Source organism: Doryrhamphus excisus, linkage group LG7 (genome assembly GCF_037039965.1).
Source record: "Doryrhamphus excisus strain RoL-2023G ecotype Guam linkage group LG7, RoL_Dexc_Guam_v1.1, whole genome shotgun sequence".
NCBI classification, from domain to species: domain Eukaryota; kingdom Metazoa; phylum Chordata; class Actinopteri; order Syngnathiformes; family Syngnathidae; genus Doryrhamphus; species Doryrhamphus excisus.
In genome coordinates, this window is record NC_136363.1 from 18,368,582 (window position 1) to 18,395,918 (window position 27,337).

The 27,337-nt window shown below is 40.4% G+C and overlaps 1 protein-coding gene across 9 annotated transcripts; it reads left to right on the forward strand.

Annotated features, from left to right (window-relative positions):
- Positions 1–244: 244 nt before the first annotated feature.
- On the forward strand, positions 245–27,170 carry abi1a (abl-interactor 1a). Of its 9 annotated transcripts, XM_078792306.1 has the most exons (12): positions 245–462; positions 10,789–10,956; positions 17,802–17,978; positions 19,543–19,557; positions 20,034–20,137; positions 20,282–20,434; positions 21,731–21,831; positions 23,506–23,616; positions 24,377–24,631; positions 24,889–24,975; positions 26,287–26,472; positions 26,543–27,170. In XM_078792306.1, the coding sequence occupies exons 1-12, from the start codon at positions 346–348 to the stop codon at positions 26,716–26,718; spliced, it is 1,650 nt and encodes a 549-aa protein (XP_078648432.1). In that variant the 5' UTR covers positions 245–345; the 3' UTR covers positions 26,719–27,170. The 9 variants fall into 9 exon arrangements, with proteins under 9 accessions (XP_078648432.1, XP_078648426.1, XP_078648433.1 ...); XM_078792300.1 differs by lacking the exon at positions 23,506–23,616 and having other exon boundaries at positions 246–462; XM_078792307.1 differs by lacking the exon at positions 19,543–19,557 and having other exon boundaries at positions 246–462; positions 23,506–23,577; positions 24,383–24,631.
- The last annotated feature ends 167 nt before the right edge of the window (positions 27,171–27,337 follow it).

Here is a 27,337-nt window from a genome sequence, read left to right on the forward strand (position 1 = left end):
ACCTGTATAGCTCAGCGGGTGCAAAGACGAAGAAAGCAAAATCTCACTCTGTCGATCATATTTTAAAATGTTGCTAATATTATCTCCGTTGTAACTTGCTGATGTGCTGCATATGTAAGTTTTCAATGTTAGTTAAGTTTAATTAACACATTTTAATTTAAAAGTTTAATTAATAAATGTCTAGCGCGGAGTGACACATCTTCCGTCAGTAAAGACGATCTTTGCCTTTAAGGCCCCCACAATAGCAGGCGAGGGAGGGGCCGCTCCAAGGCTGATCTGGTGGCGGCTGCTTACTCGAGAGGAAGTCGGCGAAGGGACAACGACGCTCTGCGGAGACATGTAAAGATGGCAGAGCTACAAATGTTGCTCGATGAAGAGATCCCGGCCGGCAAGAGCGCGCTCGTCGAGAGTTACCAGAACCTAACGAGAGTCGCGGACTACTGTGAGAACAATTATGTGCAGGTAAGCTAACAAGGCAAGCTAACTCCGAGTCTTCTTTTGTAAGGGGGGGGGGGTGTGAAAGCTCGGGATTTTGAATACTCTTCTGGCACAGGAAATGTGGATAAAGAAACTGTCTTGTTGAGTAACAATCCTCCGCATTAAAAAACAGGTTTGTGGGGCAGCATATCGCCGCTTCTGTATATATACACGGAGGGTGTGCCTTACTGCCCCCCCTCTCTTCATAACACGCCGTGTCGGTTACTGCCGATGCGGAGGCTTGTTTAACAGACGGTCATTGAACGCGTCTCAGCTGTGTTTTAACTTGCTTTTATTTGAAGTGGAGGCCTTTTAAAAGAAGCGGTGTTCTGATTCATAGAATCCATCATTTCCACGCCACACTGCCCATAATAGCATGTAGGAACATTATAATGACCAATAAACCATCGTAAAGTCACCGCAAAAACTGTGTGGCGTGGTTGTGGGAGACTTTTGTTGCTGTGGAATCATTATCTCTGCAGCCTATTATGATGCCACATTTGGGCGTGTAATATGCATGGTAGTCTGTGGAATGCAGTGTTTTAGGGTTGGAGCACAAGGAGGAATATAAAGTCCACTGGTAGTTGGTCAATAAAGGTTGGAAGTATTGATCCCCATTCTTACTAAAGATCTTCTGGTATTCATCTCTGCAGGCTATGTAGCTTCCACCTTCTCTTTGTTGTGTTGCTTTTAGATCCATTTGGTGAAAGTTAATCTCAATTAGACGGCTTTTCTGTGAGAAGGCAGCGGCAGCAGCAGCAGTAGTAGGAAGGAAGACGAAGAGCCACCATATCAGTAGTGATGGAGGGTGTGTTTCTTCCAGCTGCACTCCCCCAGGACTCCCTGTAATTTTGTTTTCTTCTGAGGCCTTGTACGATTTGGCAGCATTGAGGCACCACTCGGAAGATCTGTGCCAATAATAGCCCACACAGAGCAGCTTCAGATGCAACAAAAGTGTGTGGTTCTTTTGGGGACAAAGCATCCATTATACAGCAGGCATATATAGACACTACAAAAAGTTAGTTGTTGAGTATTAAATTGAATAGTAGCTAATCAGAACTGAGTGTGACTTGACTACTCCTGATACAGTAATAGCAAATAAAACATAATCCACACTTGAGTAAAACTGTCATCATTACATCTTTAACTGTACATGCAATGTTTGTTTTTTTTTTTAGTAAAAAGAAGTTAACCGCAACTGTCATGTAAAAAAACCTTGAGGCAATATAAACAAGTCGCGACACGTATGGCTCCTGGCTCGCTCAACTGTGATTGTCATACAAGTATAAAAAGTTGTTGGGTAATCCGTACACGTAATATAAATATAACACAAATTAAACTCTTTTAACACTAACAAAAGGATTTGTTATGTTGGATTATCTGTCATACAAGTGTAAAAAGAAATGAACCTAAAGGTGAAATCGTGTAAGTCGGCCCCGCTTATGTTGACCAAGTAACTGAGTCCCTGTTCAAGTGCCCGCTTAAGTCGACGTCAACATATTTGAGACTCAAAGGGGTCCTTTCCGTGTGACAAATCGGTCATAGAATGTCGACGTGTGTTGTAATATAGTTACCTTCTCTTTATTGCTCAGCTGCGTGGAATAACTACTGTCGAGTTACACAGCCTGAGTGTGGACAAATATGGACATTGAATTATGACAATATCCAATGACAATAGCCTATTAAAACAATATATATATTTTTAAATTTAATTTTATTTATTTTATATTATATATATAAGCGGCATAAAATATAAAATAAATAAAATTAAATTAAAACAAATGTATTTTGTAATGGGCTATAAAAATATATCATATTTTATAATATAATAATATAATTTATATAATATAAAAATATATAAGCAGCATAAAATATGAAATTAAGTTAAATATATATATATATATATATATATATATATATATATATATATATAATGGGATATTGTCATAATTCAATTTATATATAAGCAGCATAAAATATAAAATAAATAAAATACAAACAATATTTTATTATCATATTTTATAATATAATTTATGTAATATAATATAAACATATATTAAATAAGCAGCATAAAATATAAAATAAATACAATTAAATAAAAAAAATATTTTTTTTAAATAGAATATTGTCATAATTCAATGTCCTCCATATTTTATGGATAAAATATTTCATGCTACTTATATAAGAATAAAGCTTTTTCAGTGTTTAGCCTCCTCACTAAATCGAGTGACCATTTTACATGTCATCCTGCATGATACACGCATAACTGGGTGGAAGTCACAGAAGAACGCACAAACATTGTCAACATTTTGGCAAAGGTGGCGCCATGTTTCTTTCTCCAGATGGGACCCACTCTTACTTTTGTTATTATGTTTTGTTTTATCTCTGAGTGACATGTACAAAGAATAAACAGGAAAAGCAGTCAAGGACTAAACTTGAATGTAGTTGCGCTGCCTCCAACTTGTATTATTGGGCCACTTCCTGAGCCACGGGACAGGAAGTACACGCCGGTGTGTCATACGCTAAAGACAAAAACTGGATGAGTTAAAAAAAAAAAAAAAAAGGGCAGGGGTATTGTCCTTGCATAGTCTTCCCCATCTGTCGGCGTGTGCTCGGTGACACTCGGGGAAGGTGAAGTAGGAGTGCTGCAATGACGAGTCGCTTCAAGCTGAGGCACGTCGCTTTTGTGTATCTCCAGCAGACAGAAGGGGGGCTTATGGAAAGCGTGCTGTTAGTCCGACACTTCACAGAGCGAACTGAGTAGCTTAAAAACTTTTTTTTTTAAGAAAGAGTTTAGACGCCAAGCTTGAATGCATCACAGCAAATCCACAAAAGCAGATTTCCTTTTGATGTATTCTGATTTACCGTCAACAATCGTGTGGGGGGGGGAATGTGTGTACTCCTGAACCGCTAGGGTGAAAATTTGTCAAAATATGCACCCCAACTTTGTTGCCTGTGGTATTATTATTTTTCTAATAAATACACCACATGGTAGCGCTGTTATTCAATTGCGTTAATTGGATTGACTTGAAATTTCTCACACATCGCTGTAACTTTAGCATGTTTTATCGAATCACAACAAAATTTGTTACACACCTTTAGTGGACTGACAAGGAAGTGTGTGTCCAATTTGAGCAATATCGGTTGGAAAGCAAGGCAAAACGTTATGGTTATGGTTTAATTTCATTTGAACATGCATCAGATTACAATTGAATGCATCACATAATCAGTTCACAGTTCCACATGTCCAAAAAGGAGTAGGAAGAAGCAAAGCTTATTAAATCCTACCCCTCCATCTGGTACTTTTACAATCAGTAACTGTTATTTTTGTTCACTTCCTGCTTTCCTAATTTATTTTTATTTTTATTTTATTCATTTTTTTGTCCCGTACCGAAGTACAGGGTGATATGACAATACAATGACATAATGGGTACCATAGTAACCGTCAATATAGTGACATATATAGCACATCATGACTGGTTCAAGATGTTGTGGGTCTTTGCAACTAATTAGCTATACGTCAGTGACCATTTGTGTAATGATGATGCAACTTGGACGATGTCTGTATTACATGTATGCTATCATGTCTTCCCAAGTGTTTTAATCACGATTCCACAAATGTCACATGACACTGCAACGATTACTAATAAGTTTGTAGCAAGTGTTTGCCTTTGCGGCCCCTTCACTGACACACTGGAGGAATGTTTTATTGCACTTCAGCAGTTTCTCAAGGTCGGTGAGACCTTATGGCCTTTCAGACAGCCTCCATCTGCCTCCGCATGTGAGGAGGAGGAGGTGCGGGGGTGTCTAACAACATGTCTTCTCCATGGTGTCCTTCACGTTAGAGTTGTATACACTACAGCAGGGGTCTCAAACACGTGACACTGGTTTGAAGCCCCCGCCTTGATATGAAAGTTTAATGTTAGTGCGGCCCGCCCAAGTTTGATATGGAGGCTGTATGGTATCATGTACCCAGAAAAAATTATTACGTTTGATTCATGTTCATGTTAAAGGTTAAATAACTGTTAATAGTTATCCTCCCTATCCGTGTGGAAGTGGTACATTTTTGGCTATTTAAGTGTAAAGGAAATAACTTGAAGGCTACCGTTTAGGTCGCTAGCTCTCTAGTTTGCGAGTTAGCATGTGTCTCAAGACCCTGCAGTTGCGCAATATGTTGTAAATAAAAAAGTATAAATGTGACTATAGTCGTGTTTTGTCATGTCTATATAGGGCTCTAATAATGCTTTGTTAAATTTAATCTGAAAAAAATAATTTGTCTACCCACCAACTATATGTGGTTTCTTAAGTTTTTATTATTTGCTGTTTTTTTATTATTATTATATTTATTTATTTATTTATTACTGACTTGATTTGTTTATTTATTTTTAATCTTATTTTGTGTAGAAAATAAAAAGTAAGATATTTGAGAACAGTGGAATGTTTTATCAGAGCTTTTCTTGTAGAAAATTGGAACCAAAGCGCATTTTTTTTTTTTTTTTTAAATTGTTTTTAATAAATGTGGGTTTTTTTTGGGGGGGAAAACCTAATGCGGCCCAGTCTCACCCAGACCCTAGCTCCAGTGGCCCCCCAAGTAAATTGAGTTTGAGACCCCTACACTACAGCCAGTTATGTCATTTGGGTGTGAGCCTCCATCCATTGGATGCAGGCACCAGTCCAGTGAAAGCGTCTTCTAATCGCGCGTCATTGAACCCACCGTGTTCCCAACGAGCTGACGGATTACAGCCATTTACATGAATCCCACAACAGCTGCTTCATCGAGATTACAGTCTGTAGCAATCAGCAGTCGATGAGGGTAGTGGCGAGGTTTACAGCTCATCCACGCCGCTCTTAAGGCCAGGCTTTCACCACGTGTTTGACCCCGGAAGCCTTTTCAGGAAGGCATTCCCTTTTGTGTCAGGGAGGGATGTGTTTAAGTTTGAAAACACCACCATCCCATCCCGGTTTCCATTCCCGAATGTTTGTTTTCACATCCTGCCTGGTTGTCTCTAACGGCCCGAGCCCCGAGCTCCTCACTAGCACTTGAACGACTTTAAGATGGATTCCAAACATTCCTGAGATTTCCTTTTTAGTTCGGCCCTCTTAATGTGTGGGAGCGGGACTGCAAGATTGTGTTGCAGTGACATCAGAAGTTCCAACGTATCTTGAAGGTGGACTGAGTGCCAAAGAAGAATAATTAGTATAGTCATGTCAGGGACGTGTTGTCATGTTTTCATGTGACTGTACATGATTGAGGGGAATAGGCGTTTCAAGTTGACATTGCTCACCACCGACAGTAGCTAACTGTTTTTGACTAAGGATTTTCATCATCAAATAGATTTAGTACATAGCCGACTAATTGAATGTTTTGTTTTATTTTTTAAAGAGTAGAGCTAATGGACATAGACATAGACAATCATCAATGACTTATGATCATTCATTTGGTCGACATGTCCCGTCCAGTTTGCTTTATGGTTTTTACTGGTGTTTTTATGGTAATAGTAATGGTTTTATTTCATTTGAACATGCATCAGATTACAATTGAATACATCCCATAATCAGTTCACAGTTCCACATGTCCAAAGGAACAGGAAGAAGCAAAGCTTATTAAATCCTACCCCTCCATCTGGTACTTTTACAATCAGTAACTGTTACATTTGTTCACTTCCTGCTTTCCCAATATAGTTTAAAGTTGTTTTTTATTTGTCACGTACCGAAGTATGAGGTGATATGACCATCCAATGACATAATGGGTACCATAGTAAGTGTCAATATAGTGATATGTATAGCACATCATGACTGGTTCAAGACGTTGTGGGTCTTTGCAACTAATTAGCTATAAGTCATTGACCATTGACCACTTCCTGCTTTCCTAAAATAGTTTACGTTTTGTTTTTTGGTCACATACCGAAGTACAAGGTGACATGACCATCCAATGACATAATGGGTACCATAGTAACCGTCAATATAGTGATATACATAGCACATCATGACTGGTTCAAGACTCTTCATCCTTGTATTTAGCAAACATCAACTGCTTGTATTGTTTCTTGAATTGGCTCATCGTTGTGCATTGTTTGAGGGTCTTACTCAATCCATTCCATGGTTTGATTCCACATACTGAAATGCTATGGCTTTTTAACGTAGTCCTAGCATATAAGTGTTTCAAATGTACTTCTTCCCTGAGATCATATTTCTCTTTCTAAGTATTGGATGACATTTTTTGCTAATTGGTTATTTTTAGCCTTATGCATTATTTTAGCTGTTTGAAGATGAACTATATCAGCAAGTTGAAGTATTTGTGATTTTAGAAATAAGGAGTTAGTATGTTCTCTGTAGGCGGCATTATGAATTATCCTTACTGGCCTTTTTTGCAGTACATTTAGTGAGTGAAGATTGCTTTTATAGTTTTTACCCCATATTTTCACAAAATAAGTAAGATATGGTAGAAGCAGAGAGCAATAAAGAGTGTGGAGTGATATCTGATTGAGAACAAATTTTGTTTTTTTCAATATTGAAATATTTCTGGCCACCTTATGTTGTATATTTGTAATATGAGGTTTCCAGCTCATATTTTCATCTATTGTTATCCTCAGAAATGTATTTTCCTTCACCCTTTCAATGTCAACACCGTGTATTTTATTAAGCTATGTTTTTCAAATTGTATTTTTTTGTGCTTGTCAGTCCCACAAAGGAGTGTACCAATTTTAGTGGTGATTGGGCTAAATACCCCAAAGTTATAGTGGGTGTTTCTATCCGATATTGGGGTATAATAACACAGACTACACCGTAAGAGTCATACAGTGTAAATATACCAGGAATGGACAGAAAAAATCTGTCCTCGCATTTCTACATCTCCACAGCATCCACCAGTTCAGATTTTTGATGGCCGCCATCTTTTATCTTGTCTACTTGATGATACAAATCTCTTAACACCTTGCGCTTGCAAACTTTTCCTGTATAATCAGATCATCATCCTGCCTAGCTCAGCTCCCACTTTCATTGGGGAGCGCACACGCCTCACATTCTTCTTTTTTAGATCCAGATGAGGCGCTGACAGCCGAGATGCCCTGTAGTATCTTTCTGTACTCGGCTTAGAAACGAGAGATAAAGTACACCAGCAGTGCTGAAGCTCCTCTCCTCTTTGCTTTCAGTAGCCACGGCACCGCCACATGTTTGGATAACTGAACAACAACTGTTTGGCGTGTGAGGATTAGCGAACCGGTCTGACCCTTTTTGAGACACAAACAAGCCAACGGATGACGAGGACTAGACATGTCACCCCTCAAATCATCCATTGATGGGCCTAATAAAGCAACCGTAGTACTTTTCTACCACAATAGCACTCCCCGGGTTGGATTTAACCGAGACTTAGAGCTGTGTCATTAACATGAGGCCGTAGATTTAACCTTACATGACCCTCAGGAAATGAAGAATCACTCGAATGACCAATGCGGCGTGGAAACAGGAAGTCATATGAGGAGGCTGTATTCTCAATTTGACAGTGTCTTTGCGGTTTGGCCTTTCATGACCTCATGAATGAAATTGTGTAAAGAAGCAGGCTTTGCTGCACATCTTAAAATCAAACCCAATAATCAGTCAGCTACAAACATGGGAGCTAAGCTAGTATGATGTTGCTGTTCACAGTAGTGTTTTTGAAATGTCTAAAATTCCATAATCAAGGCAAGATTTTGGCCAATACGCTAAGGCGAGATCTGATATTAGCCACATTTACATGAGTTTCCAAATGGAATCTTTCCGAAAGCAATGGTATACATGGAAAGGAATATTCCAATGGCGTGTCTACATGCGCCGCTATAATCAACCAGAATAGTCAATGGGGCATGCGCAGTAAAACGTAAACGCCAACATCACGTGATACCGACTTCCTCCAGTTTTTCTTTTTCACTTGTTGGAATAACTCCGTATTGCCAGTTTTTCCTTCGTCCAGTCTTGGAATTTAGTTTGAATCAAAAACAAACTTTCCTTAGCAGTCCAGTGCCGATTGCTCGCCTCCATTTTTTTAAAATCGAAGAACATCTTGAACTGCGTGTTACGTCATATCTCAGCATTTGCTAAAAGAACGCACCCGGGAACAGGAAAAGATAAAGTTCAATGTTAAGCTAATATTTTATAATTAAGCTCGGCACATGTTTTATATAGATATGTATTTTCTTTTTTTAATAAAACTGGACTTATGAATGGCGTATAGAAGGGTTTAGATTCTGTTCCACAGATGGCGCTAATGCACAACGAAAGCTGCTTGCCAACCGCCAATAAACAACAGAAGAAGAAAAACACCACAAAGAAGAACGCAGTATACACAGTAACAAGATACCTCAATCGGATTGGGGAAAGGAATATTCCACCTCTGTGAATCCGATTATATATTCATTCGGATTGGCACTTTTCTTTCGGAATGAGGTGTATACAAAGGTTACATTCTTCCCGTTTGAGCTAATAACCCGAATGGAATTGGAATATTTGGGTCCATGTAAACGTGGCTAATGACTGTATTTAAGATTATCTATCAATCTAGAAAAATAAACAATATAAACAACCCAAGTATTAACAATTTTTCCCAGAGTTATATACAATACAGTATGTGGATAATATGAAACGAGATGAGATATATGACCAGTCTATACACTGAGATCTTGTTAGAGAGTTAATATGAGGCATTATGGAAATACTTCACATAGAACTGAGTATATTGCATTTAGAGCCCTTAATATTTCATATGGAGGTTGATCAGATATTGCACAGTGAATGGGGTCTGGAGTAACTATAGTGACTATAAAAGCAAGTATTACACAGATGTACATAGTGGTGTAGAAGTCTATTGGTAGCGGTGCTGGTTTACAATTAAATACTTTTAATATGGGATATTTTAACCAAGCACCAATGCTATGAAAATATATCATAGCCATTAACAAACATCACTCAGCCTCATCGTCTATTGAGAAGAGGAGTTGACCCATTTGCAAACAGTCGTCGGAAGAGAATAAACATTGTGTGAGTGTGAAATGTAGGCCAGTAGTTCTCCACTGACAAACGGGGATTTAAAGCCTTGTGTGCCTGCGCAGCCTAAATCTTGACGTTTTTTAAAAACTGCTATCGTGGCCCCAAGTGTTTTCTGTTGTTTACCGTCAGTTGCAAAGCTCAGTGGAAGGTTTTTTTCCACCCAAGGCTCCATCTCTCTGCTCTCTGCCTCTATCCCGTTATCGCTGACACATCTGCTGCTTTGGATCCTGCTTAAACAAACACTGCAGCGCTAGTGAAGCAGCATGGCTGGCGTCCAGGTCAGTGGCTTTTAGCTGCACGAATTACCTCAGGATTAGTAGTAATGCACTGACCCTGGGAGTGCTGCACGGTGGGGGAGTGGTTAGCGCGCAGATCTCACAGCTTGGAGACCAGGGTTCAATTCCACCCTCGGCTATCTCTGTGTGGAGTTTGCATGGGTTTTCCCCGGGTACTCCGGTTTCTTCCCACATTTCAAAAACATGCTAGGTTAATTGGCGACTCCAAATTGTCCATAGGTATGAATGTGAGTGTGAATGGTTGTTTGTCTATATGTGCCCTGTGATTTTATATATATCAGTATAGTGTATATAAATATTGTATATAACAATATAACAGTCACTCAAGTCATCGTACAGCAACTTCACACTCAAATATACAAACATGTACCAATATGAATATTAAAAAAAACAACTCCTTAAAAGTTTTCCCATACTGCATTGCATCTGAGCAACGCATTCATTGGGGTGCTGCAATGACGTTAGCCCCTCTCTAAAACGGTCTGAAAGTTTAAGGAATGTTTCCTCGCACATTCCAAAAACATGCTAGGTTAATTGGCGACTCCAAATTGTCCATAGGTATGAATGTGAGTGTGAATGGTTGTTTGTCTATATGTGCCCTGTGATTGGCTGGCCACCAGTCCAGGGTGTACCCCGCCTCTCGCCCAAAGACAGCTGGGATAGGCTCCCTTGTGAGGAAATGCGGAAGAAAATGAATGGATGCCCCTGGGAGTCTGTGGTGAGATGGCCAGTGATGCTTTCTTTTTTTTTGGGGGGGGGTCTGGTGCTTGTCATGTGACCACCGTGTTTGACCTCTGACCCCATGCTATGACTCTTGAGTGATGAATGCTCAGTGATGAATGCTGGAGGAAGCGTTACCTCTTCCCTCCGGAGAGTTATCTAGGGGAATGAGAGCGGACCCCTGTGGGATGCCCTGGCAATCCTGACCTGCACACACGGCTAAAAGAATCCAAAGTATTCATTATTCTTTTGTTTCCCTTTCTTTGCACAATAGGCCCAGGACAAGAGGAAAGCTCTGGAGGAGACCAAAGCCTACACCACCCAGTCCCTGGCCAGCGTGGCCTACCAGATCAATGCCTTAGCCAACAACGTACTGCAGCTGCTGGATATCCAGGCCTCACAGCTGCGCCGCATGGAGTCCTCCATCAACCACATCTCTCAGGTCTGACACACACCAAAACACACACACACAATGACCACACAAGACCACGCAGTTGCCCCTGAATGCAACCCCCACATTTTTCCCACTTCTGCTTCCCTGTTTTGACACAGACCCGTCTTGTTATTTTGGAACCACAGCCTTCACGGTTCCTTTTATTGCTTTATCTGCCTGACTGGTTGTGTGTTGTGCTGAAAGACTGCGCCTCTGTTTGTCTTTGGGGACGCACAATCGCAGCGTGGAGTGTTGCCAGCACATTTGTCTCGCAAAAGTGCACACTTACAGCTAATTTCTCAACGCCATTAGCCAAAGAGGTCACTTGGCTTTTCTCTTAATGTCTGATAGCAGATAGAAAAGTGATGCAGAGTTGAAGCACGGGTCATTGTTGGGTTGTTGCTACACACAAGGATCAGATCTGGTTACCGCAGCAACATGCTTTTATTGCAAAAAAATCCTTAATAGAAACATCAGCTACTTTTATGGCCATCACCCATACAAAGAACCCCTGACATTACTTCCTGTCTGCCTCTTTTAGGTCCCCCAGGGAGCACATTTGTAGTAACACTGTCTTAATTTACCTCTATTGACTCTTATTTTGTGTACTATATTGGTATCATGATAGTAAAGTTGAGTATAGGGGTGTTATTTTATGCCTGGTGGGCTTTAGTAATGTTAAACCCTGAATTTTGAAGGAACTATGAAAATATTCAATTTATAAATAGGGTTGTTGGTTTCGGCGATATATCGCAATACTTCGTTCCACGATACTGCATCGATATTAAAAAGTATGATATCGATATTTTTAGTCAAATGTGTCGTGCCCAAGTAAAGTACTCGGGGGAAACACGACAAATCTGTGAGTCCACTTAGCGAGACACCATGAGGACCTGCCGCTAGCAAGGTCCTTTTGTATACTACAAAAAAGTAGTACTGTGATATTGCAGGTATTTTGTTTTTCAAATTGATATCACTATTTTGTTAAATAATGGTTATTTCAAGCATACTAAAAGGACTTTTTACTGATGTTAGTTACTTTGTTCCACAAAAATACTGTTCTGATGGTGGATAAGTCAGGGACTGTATACTCTGCATTTTTTCACAGCTAATAGAATATGAACATTTGAGCAGGATATTTATTTAATTTTATTAATACATGTATTATTCACTATTTATTTATTTATTTAATGACATAATTTAATTAGTTTTTTATGGTTTTTTTTGTAAATTTAAAGCTGGATGTTAAAGCATTATTTATCCAAATGCTACACTTTAAGTTTTTACAGAGGAAAAATACAAAAATACTGTTCTGATGGTGGATAAGTCAGGGACTGTATACTCTGGTTGAGCAGGATATTTATTTATTTAATTCTATTTATTTATTTATTATATTTTTATTTAATAACATTAATTCGTTTTTTATGTTTTTTTTTTTTTTGTAAATTTAAAGCTGGATCTTAAAGCTTTATTTATCCAAATGCTACACTTTTTACAGAGGAAAGTTTGTGTTACAGCATAACATACTGTTCTAATGGAATAAAAATGTGTTTAGTAAGTGCATATTCCTGGTGTAATTCAGTTTTTCCAGGAAATCATCTTTAACTACAAGAAAAACAAAAAAAAATATCGCCTTGTTAACAGTATCGTGATATATCGTATCGTGAGCCTAGTATCGTATCACCAGATTCTTGCCAATACACACCCCTATTTATAAATAAGAAATTCTGCTTCTCGCGGTTGAGTCTGGAAGCATTTAACAGTGATAAACGAGGGATTACTGTAATCCTTTTGCATTTAATCCTCTGGGAAAGGTGTGCACAATCTCACTTAAGGAGTCAGTGGCAGGTTTTTTTGTCATTCCACTTGACCACAACATGGATACAACTCATTTGCACTATATTTTTGTATATACTGATTTAGCGAGAAATGTCTATTTTCACTTCTATAAAATATATTCTTGTTTTTACTGCTGTTGTTTTGCTATTTGAAGCTAACTTGTGATGTAATTGGCTTTTTATCAAGTCTGGAACTTGCATGTTTTTATCAAAACCTTACCATTGCCTATTGCATGTGCAGGTACTGTAAATGCACCATGCTCATCCAATGAAGGCTTTAAGAGATCAGTCAAGTCAAACAAAGAGCTTTGGCCAACCACGGTGCTTTTTTTCCTTGTCTTCGTTCTACATAGTAATGTGCTGCAGCTGCATCCTTCCTCTGGTGTACACTCTTTATTTATTTACTATTTATTATTTATTTACCGATATGTTTATTTTTTATTTATTTAATATTATAATTTAATTTGGGTTTTTTTTGTAAATTTAAAGCTGGATGTTAAAGCATTATTTTTCTATTTATTTAGTTTTTTATGCTTTTTTTTTTTACATAGTAATGTACGGCAGCTGCATCCTTCCTCTGGTGTACACTCTTTATTTATTTACTAATTATTATTTATTTACCGATTAATTTATTTTGTATTTATTTAATAACATAATTTAATTTGTTTTTTTTGTAAATTTAAAGCTGGATGTTAAAGCATGATCTATTTATTTAGTTTTTTTATGTTTTTTTTTTTACATAGTAATGTGCGGCAGCTGCATCCTTCCTCTGGTGTACACTCTTACGTTTTAACCGAGCGAGCAGAGTGCCAGAAATTCTTTCGGGATATGCGCAAAGTTTAGATTTTTCATCCTAATGGAAGGCAAGAGGGACTTGTGGTGACTTGAGGGCAAGAGCGCAGTGGAAGGCGGACAGATGATGGCAAGAGAGCAAAGCCGAGTCGTAAAAAAAAAAAAAAGGCACATTTGGACACTTTCATGTGTGGGAGTCGCTGGTAAATAACTTCCAAGCCAAGGTCACAGGACTTTGGTGTCCATGGCAACCCCATGGGTCAAAATAATAGGGTAGTGTGGCTACTTTGAAGAATTGAGGAAAAGTAGTGAGATAAGCATTAGCATTAGCATTCAAGCTTTTAACTTAGTAGACAAAACGGCGATGCATTTAAAGAATGTGCAGGAGGAGGTGCCGCTGATTAGAAAAGATCTTCCACCTTGCGCTGCGTGTGAAGAGGCTGTTAAGAGGCTGCCAACAGGGAGCGCTTTGTGCGTGCAACGGAAGCCCCTGCCTCACATTGACAACCTCTCAGTGACACCGCCAATGCACACGTCACATTGCAGTACTTAAACGCATCATATAATAGCAGCCTATTTACTTCATTGCAGAGAATACCAGGAATCAAGTCAAGTTAAACTTAAAACGTATTGATTTATATCGAGATTCATTCATTTGCTACTGCTTATCGTCACGAGGGTCGCGGGGGTGCTGGAGCCTATCCCAGCTGTCTTCAGGTGCCAATCACAGGGCACATATAGACAAACAACCATTCACACTCTCACTCATACCTATGGACAATTTGGAGTCGCTAATTAACCTAGCATGTTTTTGGAATGTGGGAGAAAACCGGCGCCCTCGGACAAAACTCAGAAGCACGGGGAGAACATGCAAACTCCACACAGTGTGGAATCGAACTCGGGTCTCCTAGCTGTGAGGCCTGCGCGCTAACCACTCGGCCTATTGAGAATCATTCATTCATTCATTTTCTACCGCTTATCCTCACAAGGGTAACAAGGGAATGCTGGAGCCTATCCCAGCTGTCTTCAGGCGGGAAGCGGGGTACACCCTGGCCTGGTCGCCAGCCAATCACAGGGCACATATAGACAAACAACCATTCACACTCACATTCATACCTATGGACAATTTGGAGTCGCCAATTAATCTAGCAAGGTTTTTTTTTAACCCCCATGCACGGGGAGAACATGCACACTTCACACAGAGATGGCTGAGGGTGGAATCGAACTCGGGTCTCCTAGCTGCGAGGCCTGCGCACTAATCTCTCGTCCTATTGATAATCAATAAAGGTTAATAGGGGAAAGGCCTTTGTCCCTTACCAAAGCAATGTTTTTGTTTCTTTTACTGGACACAATTGCCAGACCTCACAGCGAGGAGACTAGGGTTCAATTCCACCCTCTGCCATCTCTGTGTGGAGTTTGCATGTTCTCCCCATGCATGCGTGGGTTTTCTCTGGGTACTCCGGTTTCCTCCCACATTCCAAAAACATGCTAGGTTAATTAGCGACTCCGAATTGTCCATAGGTATGAATGTGAGTGTGAATGGTTGTTTGTCTATATGTGCCCTGTGATTGTATATAACAGTATTGTATATAAAAATATTGTATATAACAATATAACAGTCACTAAAGTCATCATACAGCAACTTCATATTCAAATATACAAACATGTACCAATATGAATATATTAAAAAAACAACTCCATAAAAGTTTTCCCATACTGTATTGCATCTGAGCAACGCATTCATTGGGGTGCTGCAATGACGTTAGCCCCTCTCTGGGCTCCTCAAATAAAGACACACATCATCAAAAGTATAAGATGCAGATGTATTTACTACACTAAAACAGTCTGAAAGTTTAATTAATGTTAAGGAATGTTTCCTCCCACATTCCAAAAACATGCTAGGTTAATTGGCGACTCCGAATTGTCCATAGGTATGAATGTGAGTGTGAATGGTTGTTTGTCTATATGTGCCCTGTGATTGGCTGGCGACCAGTCCAGGGTGTACCCCGCCTCTCACCCCAAAGACAGCTGGGATAGGCTCCAGCACCCTCCGTGACCCTCATAAGGAAAAAGCAGTAGAAAATGAATGAATGAATGGACACAATTGCACTTTCTTCTGAAACTTCAGCTTTACAGATGCCACATTTCCTCTGATGTCATCTGCATACATGTCTTTGTGGGTCGATGATGTGAAATGAAAACATGTCCAAATCGCCGCAACACTGACCAACCACTTTTTGATCTTGTTTTGTCTTCAACGCACTCGCAGAAAATCCCCCTCGGCACCTTATTGGCAAGAACAAACATGAGCTGTGTGTGTGTGTGTGTGTGTGTGTGTGTGTGTGTGTGTGTGTGTCTCGTGACATCATTAACATCAGGAAGGAACAAGTGAGTCAGTCTCAGGATGTGAGGAAACAGCAGCAACTTGAATGGGCTTTTTTTTTTTTTTTTGAATGATGAAGATATTACTTTTCACCAGTCTAATATTATCCCGTGCATGAAGTTTTTGAGAAATCTCCTTTTAAAGCTAACTTCCTGTTATGGTTCTGCGGTGTGTCCAGGTGCTCGGTGTACTACCTTCAAATGTGATAAACAAATAGGGTTCTAGTATGACTAGGGATTTGCTTATTCCATTCTTAATCCTGCATGACACGCATGTCCGATTCCTGGATCGCCTCAAAAGAATCTTGTAATCTCCTTTCATGAAACATTGGCACATTGGTCTGCTTTACCACACACACACACACACACACACACACACACATTGGTATGTAGGGTGTGTTTCTCTCATAGTAGCCTTGTTGGAATGCACACTACAGAGTTTGTGCTCAACTGACTTATCCTTGCCGATACAGTAGCGACTAAAGTGAAAGCTATATCTCTTTTTTTTTTTTTTTTCCTCTGGTCCCTCTTGACCCCAATCTCCAAATGTGTCTGGTGGGAAGCTGTCAAGTTCGGTTTCGCGGAAGGTTTCAACATTCCACTCGTGGCCATTTTGATTGGTCGTGCCGCTGGAGATTTATGGCCCGCTTGCTGCTGGTGTGTGTGTGAACATGCACCCATCAGTTTGACCCGTTTTTTTTACCAGCCCTGCTCCGAGTTATAGTCATGTTAAAACATAAATAAAAATTAGGGCACCCTAAGGTGCTCTAATATAGTCATGTGACTTTAAGATTAGATTAGATTCAACTTTATTGTTATTGCTCATGTCCTGGTACAGGGCAACAAAATGCAATTAGTATTCAACCGGAAGTGCAAATTTATAAATACCTTATTAGTAATAATAACATGCAAACTCCACACAGAGATGACCGAGGTTGGGATTGAACCCTGGTCTCCAAGCTGTGAGGTCTGCGTGCTAACCACTTACTCACCGTGCAGCCACATTTCCAATTTCCTTTTTTTAAACCTAACATGCAAGCTGTATCTGGCAACATGACTTACAGTGCTATTGCAGCACACTTGAGTCTTACAGGATGCAGACTGTTGGTTGTACAACACAACACGTTAACACGCACAACATAACCTACCTACTGCCGCAAAGCATGCTGGGTTGCTTACTGGCAAAATATGTTGAGGAAGTAGTCAGGGAAGTAAACAAGAAGCCGTTAGCATACTCTTGATATCCAATGTTTTATTGTTCATAGATCATATTGTTGTTGCTGCTGAATTACCCGGCATGCTTTGTGGGCACTAACAGTTTAAGTTACATATTATGTTTACCGCTTGGCTATTTATCACTATATTATATTATTACAATATAGTAATAATAGTAGTTAATATACGAGATGTGATAACTTGCTGTGTATGTGTTGTGTTTTTGTTTTGTTGCACCGTGAGTAAGTATGTTGTTCTTTGATGGCTTTTTTTGTCAAATATTTTAAGTCAATGTAGGCCTCAAGTGAAAAGGTTTGTCCACCCAAGTTTGTAGTACATTTACTTTTTAGTAAATGCAAACTGGTGGGAAATAAATGGAACGAGGTTCCCGAAGTTAGCAAAAGTAGTGCATGAATATGTCGTTATCCCTTCAACTTTATGTACCTTAGGAGCTGCTGGACTGGCTGTCACATGTTGGCATGCTCCCATTTCTCTATAAGAACCAGTAGGCCAGAATAAGTTTAGCTCTGAGCTTCAGGCTATCCGACACACACACACAGAGACTCCCTTCATAAGATGATTTTATATGCTGGTTCCCTTACGAGTTCACACTAATGTCATTCCCAGACGGTGGACATCCACAAAGAAAAAGTGGCCCGGCGGGAAATCGGGATCCTGACGACGAACAAGAACACGTCGAGAACCCACAAGATCATCGCACCTGCCAACATGGAGCGCCCGGTGCGGTACATCAGGAAGCCCATTGACTACACGGTACTGGACGATGTCGGCCACGGAGTAAAGGTACAAGATCTTTTTTTTTTTTTTTTTTTCCTTGTCAGTGACACATTTTATCTTCCAAAAGGCGCCCCCTTGTGAACCCACAGAAATATGTCTCAGTGTGGGTTGGTGGGAATGTGTTGGAGGTAGTATTCTTAGTATTGTAGTGGATAAAAGGCCCAGACATTTTTAATTATGTGAGTATTACTTTCACTTCCTTGTCGCCATTAAAGCTGGCTATAGAGGTCACTGGGTCATGCGGACATCAACCCCAGATGGCTTCAGGGACCTCCCGTCTCAGAGCATCACGTACCGCATCAATCAGCCAATCAATGAAGCTGTCAGAGCAGTTGCGAACCATTTCGTAGCGGCATGTAGCGTTCCAAGCGCCTTGAAGTCATGTGGAGTCGAGTGGTTAGCGCACAGACCTCACAGCTAGGAGACCAGGGTTCAATTCCACCCTCGGCCATCTCTGTGTGGAGTTTGCATGTTCTCCCCGTGCATGCGTGGGTTTTCTACAGGTACTCCGGTTTCCTCCCACATTCCAAAAACATGCTAGGTTAATTGGCCACCCAAATTGTCCATAGGTATGAATGTGAGTGTGAATGGTTGTTTGTCTATATGTGCCCTGTGATTGGCTGGCCACCAGTCCAGGGTGTACCCCGCCTCTCGCCTGAAGACAGCTGGGATAGGCTCCAGCAGCCCCCGCGACCCTCGTGAGGAAAAGCGGTAGAAAATGAATGAATGAATGAATATATTGTACTGCACTTTTTAGCGGACGGCTTCCGAGATACAACCCGATGCTCGCTCTGGACTAAGATCTTGTGAATAACGAGTACAGCAGTAGTGAATGGCAATGTACACAGCTACAGCCTCATGCATCCATGCATGCCGCAGCCCCAAGAGCTAATCAATATTCAGCATCGATGTGCCATATTCCTAGCATAGCCTGTGATGTCTGTATAGAGTAGCTGTCAAATACTGTTCATATGATAACAGCTGACACAGCCGTGTTTATTTTTCTAATTTATTCAGACATGTACTGCAAGGGTCCTTTCTGTAGTATTTTTCAAAAGGGAGGCTACTAAAGGAAAGAAGGCGGCGGGTATCTATCAGCAGATCTTGGCATTTAGAGCGTGACCTAGATTGTAAACTAGATCTGGTCGTCCGCTGCTACCCTGGCTGGCAGCCATGTTGAACGTGAAGTGTTTTTTTTTTTTTCTCTCAACACGGGCAAATTTTGCCCTTTTGTGTCAGCAATGCTCTACGTCCTCGCTTGAAAGTCCTCTGGGAACGCTGCATTATTGATGAGCCACTTGACTCGACCGAGCCTGCTGCTAATGTGGACTCTTGTTTTTTCCGCTTTGTGACATTTACACAGCGATTCACGGCATCCAAAAGGTGGAATTGTCTCGATTTTTAACATCACAACTCGGGTGCGGTCCCCTGCAGGTGGCTAAATATTTACCCAGCGGGGACTCGTTCCTCTGCTGCTGGCTTGTACTTTGACTTCTGTTGTGGCCGTTTTGACATGCCCTCTTTCTGTCTCTCCCCCTCCTTCCACTCCCCCTCCCTTGCCCACACTAAGTGGATGAAAGCCAAGGTAAGTCTTGCTTTGTCACATGACCCATTTTGCTGTCATGTATTTTTAATAGACTCTCCCTTTCACAACAAACCCCAGCAAAATGTAATTGTTGTCATTTCCTAGTGTCCCCCCCCATTAATTAGACCTCTGGCAACAAACAACCCCCACTCATCCCCCAAACATATGTTGTCATGTACTTTTTTTGTTGTGTTGTCCATGAATGTCCAGTAGTTTATTTAGAATCATTATAAGCTGCCCAGACACACAGAAAAACGAGCCAAAACATGTAATTTATTATAATAATTTATAATAATAATAATAATGAGACCTTGGCAGAGGTTCTAATTCTCTATTTATTTGGACACAAGCCTTATTGACAGCTTTCTAACGTGCTCCAAACATCTGGGCGGCTTATAATATGATGTTAGACCTCCGCTAGTCCATGACTAGCCCCTTTTTAAACATGTCCGTCTCGCTCATCCTGCCCACCACAGCAGCACGGAAACAATCAGTCAATCCGAGGAGGAACACTATCGCGGACCAACCCACCGACGCAAAAACCACCAAGTCCACCCATGTCAGGGCGCGGCACGCTCGGGTAAGAATTAGTCACCATGGAGGACACTGTAGTCCTATAATAAACACAGAAAAGTCATGTACACAAGCACTTTACTACGCTCCCTTGTCTCTGCATCCGCCCTGATGTTTGTATTTTTTTTTTGTTTTTTTTAAACCACTGCAGGCGCAACACATCTTATAAAACCTTGGAGCCTGTGAAGCCCCCCACAGTGCCCAACGACTACATGACCAGCCCGGCACGACTCGGCAACCAGCACGGTGCGCAGCACAGCCCGGGACGCACGGCCTCGCTCAACCAGAGACAGCGCACCCACAGGTAAGAGTCACTCAGGTTCTTCCACGCCAGACTCATCCAAATTGGTGGTTGTCTTTTCCCAAGCGGAGAGAGGGAAGGAAACAACTATATTTAGCCTTAATAGATAGATAGATAGATAGATAGACTTTCTTTATTGTCATTGCACGATAACACAGCAGTGAAATGTCGTTGCCTGGCTCCAGTATAATAATAAATAATAATAATAATAATATGGTGAATAAATAGATGACATCAAATATGTAAATTGCACAAATAATTTTAATTTAAATAATTTAAAATAAAATACAAATAAAATTAATTAATTATAAAATTATAATATAAAAATATAATTATTAAATATATAATAAATATATTTGTAAAATAATTAATACAAATTTTGACTCAGATTTTTGACAGAGGGGAATGCTGGGATCTTTATATTTAATATAAAATAATATAATATAAATAAAATATAAAAGAAAATATAATATTATATTTAATATTTCATATTCCGCCCTGTCACCATGAGTGTTTCTTCTACTTTTCTCAAACAAACAAGGAGACATAGATAAATAAGTATGAGCACATACACATACATACATAGAGTGATTAGCTTGCATAAACAGAAATCATGCTGATTGGTAGAAGGTACGCGCGCGAGGGGACTGCGTTTTATTGTTCATCCGGAGGAGGGTCAAACCCCCGCTGTTTGTGCCACGAGCGCCCCGGGGTTCAACTGACATGGATAAGGGAGGAGGAGGGGGGGGAAAGTGGGGTAAAGAGATGTACGAGCGGGGGTGCGTGTTCACCGGGATGGAAGGAATCATAGTAGAAGGATCGGTGGTGGTTTTGAAGGGGTTTTGGGGGCATGTTGCTTGACAGGCGATGAGAGCGAGGGGGCGGGGGGGGGTGGATGGTGGAATCAGTTCAAAGTGAGGATGAAAGCGGAAGAGGAGGCGGATCAAGGCAGAGAAACAAGGATGGGGGTTCATTGATCTGCACACCCCGGGGGTCAAACTCGGACAGAATGTGCTGATGTCTTACAGGATGTCCTCTGTTTTATTGATAGAATTACAGCTGGGTGAAAACATTGGCATGTTTGGCGCCCCCTATGTCTTACGATGAAAATGCCAGATATTCTCAATAATCATTTGAATTAAATATTCATTGACTTTGAGAATATTACTTAGGTGTCTTATCAAATAAATAGTGCTTGATGGCAGCCATGTTTGTCAACCAATCATGCTTAAATTTTACACACTGTATGGTGATTCGTTACTGGGTTTGAAACTTCCTTGTCCTTGTCCCACCTTTTAGCGGGAGCAGCGGAGGCAGCGGTAGCCGGGAGAATAGTGGCAGCAGCGGCATCGGCATTCCCATCGCAGTGCCTACTCCCTCCATTCCCAACCCTGGATCTGGTGAGTCTTCACTTCACTTCACATAGTGTAAATGTACACTGAATGGATATGCAGTGAAGCAGTATTTGGCTGCAATTGAGTGGTCAAGTGGTTAGCACGCAGACCTCACAGCTAGGAGACTAGGGTTCAATTCCACCCTCGGCCATCTCTGTGTGGAGTTTGCATGTTCTCATGCGCCCGAAGACAGCTGGGATAGGCTCCAGCACCCTCGTGAGGATAAGTGGTAGAAAAAAATTAGAATATTAAAATATTATTATTATATTATATTATTACTATTTATATGAATATTTGAGATTTAGTCTTTTTTTTTCATTTGGAGCCAGCACCCTCGTGAGGATAAGCGGTAGAAAAATTATTAATATTATTAAATTATTATTATTATATTATTCATATTTATATTAATATATGAATATTTGAGATTAAGTCTTTTTTTAATTTGGAGCAGCTGGGATAGGCTCCAGCACCCTCGTGAGGATAAGCGGTAGAAAAAATTATTATTATTAAAATATTATTATTATATTGTTCATATTTATATTAATATATGAATATTTGAGATTCAGTCTTTTTTCCATTTGGAGCAGCTGGGATAGGCTCCAGCATCCTCGTGAGGATAAGCGGTAGAAAAAAAGATTATTATTATATTATTAATATTTATATTAATATATGAATATTTGAGATTCAGTCTTTTTTTCATTTGGAGCACCTGGGATAGGCTCCAGCACCCTTGTGAGCATAAGCGGTAGAAAAAAATATTATTATTATATTATTAATATTTATATTAATATATGAATATTTGAGATTCAGTCTTTTTTTCATTTGGAGCACCTGGGATAGGCTCCAGCACCCTTGTGAGGATAAGCGGTAGAACAAAAAAATATTATTAGATTATTAATATTTATGTTAATATATGAATATTTGAGATTCAGTCTTTTTTCATTTGGAGCAGCTGGGATAGGATCCAGCACCCTCGTGAGGATAAGCGGTAGAAAAAAAATATTATTAAAATATTATTATTATATTATTATTTATATTAATATATTAATATGTAAGATAGTCTTTTTTCATTTTGGAGCAGCTGGGATAGGCTCCAGCACCCTCGTGAGGATAAGCGGTAGAAAAATGATGATTATTATTAAAATATTATATTATTATTTATATAAATATATGAATATTTGATTCAGTCTTTTTTCATTTGGAGCAGCTGGGATAGGCTCCAGCACCCTTGTGAGGATAATCGTAAAAATACATTATTATTATTAAAATATTATTATATTATTAATATTTATATTAATATATGAATATTTGACATTCAGTCTTTTTTTGGAGCAGATAAGATGATTTTTTTTGTTGCTAACATGACGTAGCATAAAGTGTTGCATAAAGCCTGTTTATCAGACAGGGATTATGCAGACCTATTGTGTTCCAAGTGCAGCTGATTCTCTATGTGACTGTAAATAGGCCAAGAGGGGCGGCCCACATTAAAGCCCAGCCCAGCACTGCAATCAATCCCGTGTTTAGCTTAACCAACAACTCCATATTGGAGAGACGCTGCAGGTTTATGCAGTGGCACTTTCATCCTCAGTGAGCCGGTCACCATGGAAACGGTCCATTCCATCCATACATAGCAAACCGAAGTCTCCTGCTGCCTCACAAAATGTTAAAAACTCTCCACAGTCCTGTCCATGACCTCCCCTCCAGGCGTGCCTCCGCCGCCTCCCCCACCTCCTCCTCCTGTGGCCGGGCTCGGCCCGCCGCCCCCGCCACCACCTCCTCCTCCTTCCATAGGTGAGACCGTCCAACCTCGGCTGAGGTGGCCGGTGTCAATCATTCGTCGTCTCATGGCCATCCTGCATGGGACACTGGGTTCGCGGGTCAAATTGCCAATCTGGACTCTAATCGGTTTGACTCTTTATGGTGGTGGTGGTGACTCGACTTCCAAGCTGTCTGTGGTCTCGTTTGGTACGTCTGATGCGATTTTCACAGTGGAAAAACACCAAGTATGGGTGTGCAATTCAATTGGAGCACTTCTATGGGTGTTCAAACTGGGAAATACGGTAAAATACAGTACGCTATCAGTACCTGGATGACCCGAACCCCTCTCAATCATCACCATCATGGATATATAGAGGAAGGGGAGGGACTAACCTGAGTGTGTAATAATAGTAATGGCTTTGGGATGGGCCCCCATAGAGTATAATCTGTAGAAATTGAACTGATGGAAGACAGTCGGTGATTCTATCCTAATCATGAAGTTCAGCAAAGGTCATGGAAGTGGAAAATATACTCCTTTTATCCTGAATATAAAATTAGCAATCCACTTTTTTAGCTGCCTGTGCTTCCTCTGGCTCCACCCACAATCTGAGTCATTTAATAAGCTGTGCCTCCCTGATTGATTGTTCTGGTTCTAATCATTACAAGCTCCTTAACTGTCTCGATGTTTCATGTTTTGGGTCTTTTCACCCTCTCGTTTAACCCGCCTTACTTCTTTTCTCTGTCTCTCTCTCTTTCTCTCGCTTCTTTTTTCGCTCTGCGGGCGTTTTTCCAGCCGTAGCCCCCGGGCCTGGCCTGGGCCCAGCCCCGATGTCACAGTTCGGCACCATCTCGCGGCAGATTTCGCGGCACAACCCCGCCAACTCGTCCGTCTCCATGGTCTCGGCCACGGGCACCTACCGTCGGGCGCCGTCGGTCACGTCGCAGTTCTCCTTGCAGCAGCAGCAGCTACAACTGCAGCAGCAGCAACAACAACAACAACAACAGCCTCATATTAATGGCGGCACACCTGCTTACAACCAGAACTCAAGTAAGGTCCACTTTAGATACCCTGAGTTTGACACCCCTAGTCTGGAACCCGTCATTGTTAAAAACATTTGTGCGTATGAAACTGTAATTGCCGTCACATCCACTAGAGGGAGTATGACTAAGTCCGTCTTTTTTAAACCAAAGAATTCGGACAGATAGTTGAATTGAGACCCCCACTACGTGCCGGAGTACTACTTGGGTGTCTTTTTTTTGGTGACTGATTGGTTTCTCTCTATGTCGCCCTCTGCTGGCCTTCAGTGGCTATCGCTCCTCCTCCTCCCCCTATGCCCCAGCTGACGCCACAGATACCTCTGACTGGCTTTGTGGCCAGGATGCAGGAGAGCAGTAAGTGTAGATAACCCCATCATCATCATCATCATCCCAGACTACTCCCCCGTCCTTCACCATCTTGTGGTCTGCAACTCCCAGCATGCATTGCGCCCATTCTCCCTCCTTCTACCCTTGGAAGCCATCACTTAGTCTCCCCTAGTACTGTTTGTGTACACTCTGACTATCATGCGTGTTTCTTCCAGGTATTATGTTTACAGTGCATGGTAGACTGTACTTGTGTTAAGTTTGTCGCCCCCTGCTGGTGGGAAACAAACTACACTCTCCATCCATAGTACACAGTACAGTTTTATTTATTTGCATGGGTTTATAAGAATATATATAAATATAGAAAAATGTACTTTATTTATTTCAAATATAAATCTATTTTAAATGTTAAGTTTGTCGCCCCCTGCTGGTGGGAAACAAACTACACGCTCCATCCACAGTACACAGTCACAGTTTTATTTATTTGCATGGGTTTATAAGAATATATTAAATATAGAAAAAAATTACTTTATTATTTCAAATATAAATCTATTTTAAATAAAAATAAATATATTTCGGTTTTTTTCTTAAAAGTTGTATTCCAACAGCTTCATTACATGGTCATTAACGAATTCAGACTATTTCTTTCGTTTTATTTATTTGCATGGGTTTATAAGAATATATTAAATATAGAAAAAATATACAAAAATGTACTTTATTTATTTCAAATATAAATCTATTTTAAAATAAATATATTTCGGCAATTTTTAAAAACTTGTATTCCAACATCTTCATTACATGGTCATTAACGAATTCAGACTATTTATTTTGTTTTATTTATTTGCATGGGTTTATACAAATATATTAAATATAGAAAAAATATACAAAAATGTATTTTATTTATTTCAAATATAAATCTATTTTAAATATTTAAAAATATATTTCGGCAGTTTTTTAAAAGTTGTATTCCAACATCTTCATTGCATGGTCATTAACGAATTCAGACTATTTCTTTTGTTTTATTTATTTGCATGGGTTTATAAGAATATATTAAATATAGAAAAAAATTACAAAAATGTGGTTTATTTATTTCAAATATAAATCTAATTTAAATATTTTAAAATAAATATATTTTGGCAATTTTTTGTTTTTTTTTTTGTATTCCAACATCTTCATTACATGGTCATTAACGAATGCAGACTATTTCTACTAAACTTTTCTTTGCATGCTACCTGCATGATTGGTAGTGTTTGCATGTTTTGCACAACTTTTTCGCCGTCCTCCAACTTTATTTAAAACCAAAAACATGCCACTCTCATGTCACCTTGTGCTCGTCCCCAGTCGCAGATACCCCGACCCCGCCTCCTCCGCCGCCCCCGGATGACATACTCATGTACGACGACTCCCCTCCGCCGCCACCCCCTCCTCCTGTAGACTACGAGGAGGAGGACGCGGCGGTCGTCCACTACAACGACCCCTACGCCGACGGCGACCCACAGTGGGCGCCCAAGAATTACATCGAGAAAGGTTTGCTTGATAATTCGCTGCAAAAAAAAAAAATTAAAACATCTGAAACCTCTTCCTTCTTCCTCCCCAGTGGTGGCCATCTACGACTACTCCAAGGACAAAGAAGACGAGCTTTCCTTCATGGAGGGTGCAATCATCTACGTAGTGAAGAAGAATGACGACGGCTGGTTCGAAGGCGTCAGCGGCGGCGTCACTGGCCTGTTTCCCGGCAACTACGTGGAGAGCATCATACACTACGCCGACTGAGGTGCCACTCACTCTTTGCCAGAATGTTCTCGACCCGAGTCTCTTAATTAGTCTGTTTTGGTGTTTTCTGGGTGGGCGGGCGACATCTTAACACGGGACATTTCATAACGAGTCCCGCCTGCTCACGCGTATCGACAACTGAAATATGGCGGCAGGCTCTGGAGCGAATGTCCAATGAACAATTAGGATCCTCCACTCATCATTCCAGCCGTGCATCGCCTCCAAAGCGCGGTTGTGGCGGAGTTTTTTTTTTTTTTTTTAAGCATGCGAACCTTTATAATATTACCTTCAATTTATTATTGCCATTATGTTGTAAATTTATTTACCGGTTTTTCGTTTGGAAAAATTTTTGTATTCCTGTTGAATCACTGAACTTTTAAGGAGAAGCAGAGGGAGATTTCAGGGCCTCCAACTGAAACAAGGGGTGCTCTCACGCTAGTGCTCTTTAGTCCGTTTGGATGGGGGGCGAAAACAATGGACGCCGCCGTTGTTGTTACGTCAACCAAGGAGTAGAAATTTAGACTATAAAGTACGTTTTCTGGAAACGCAGTATCACCTCAACATTCTCGGTTTGGCAGTACTGTATTGAAAACCCCAGCCGTCAATACGTTTACTTCGT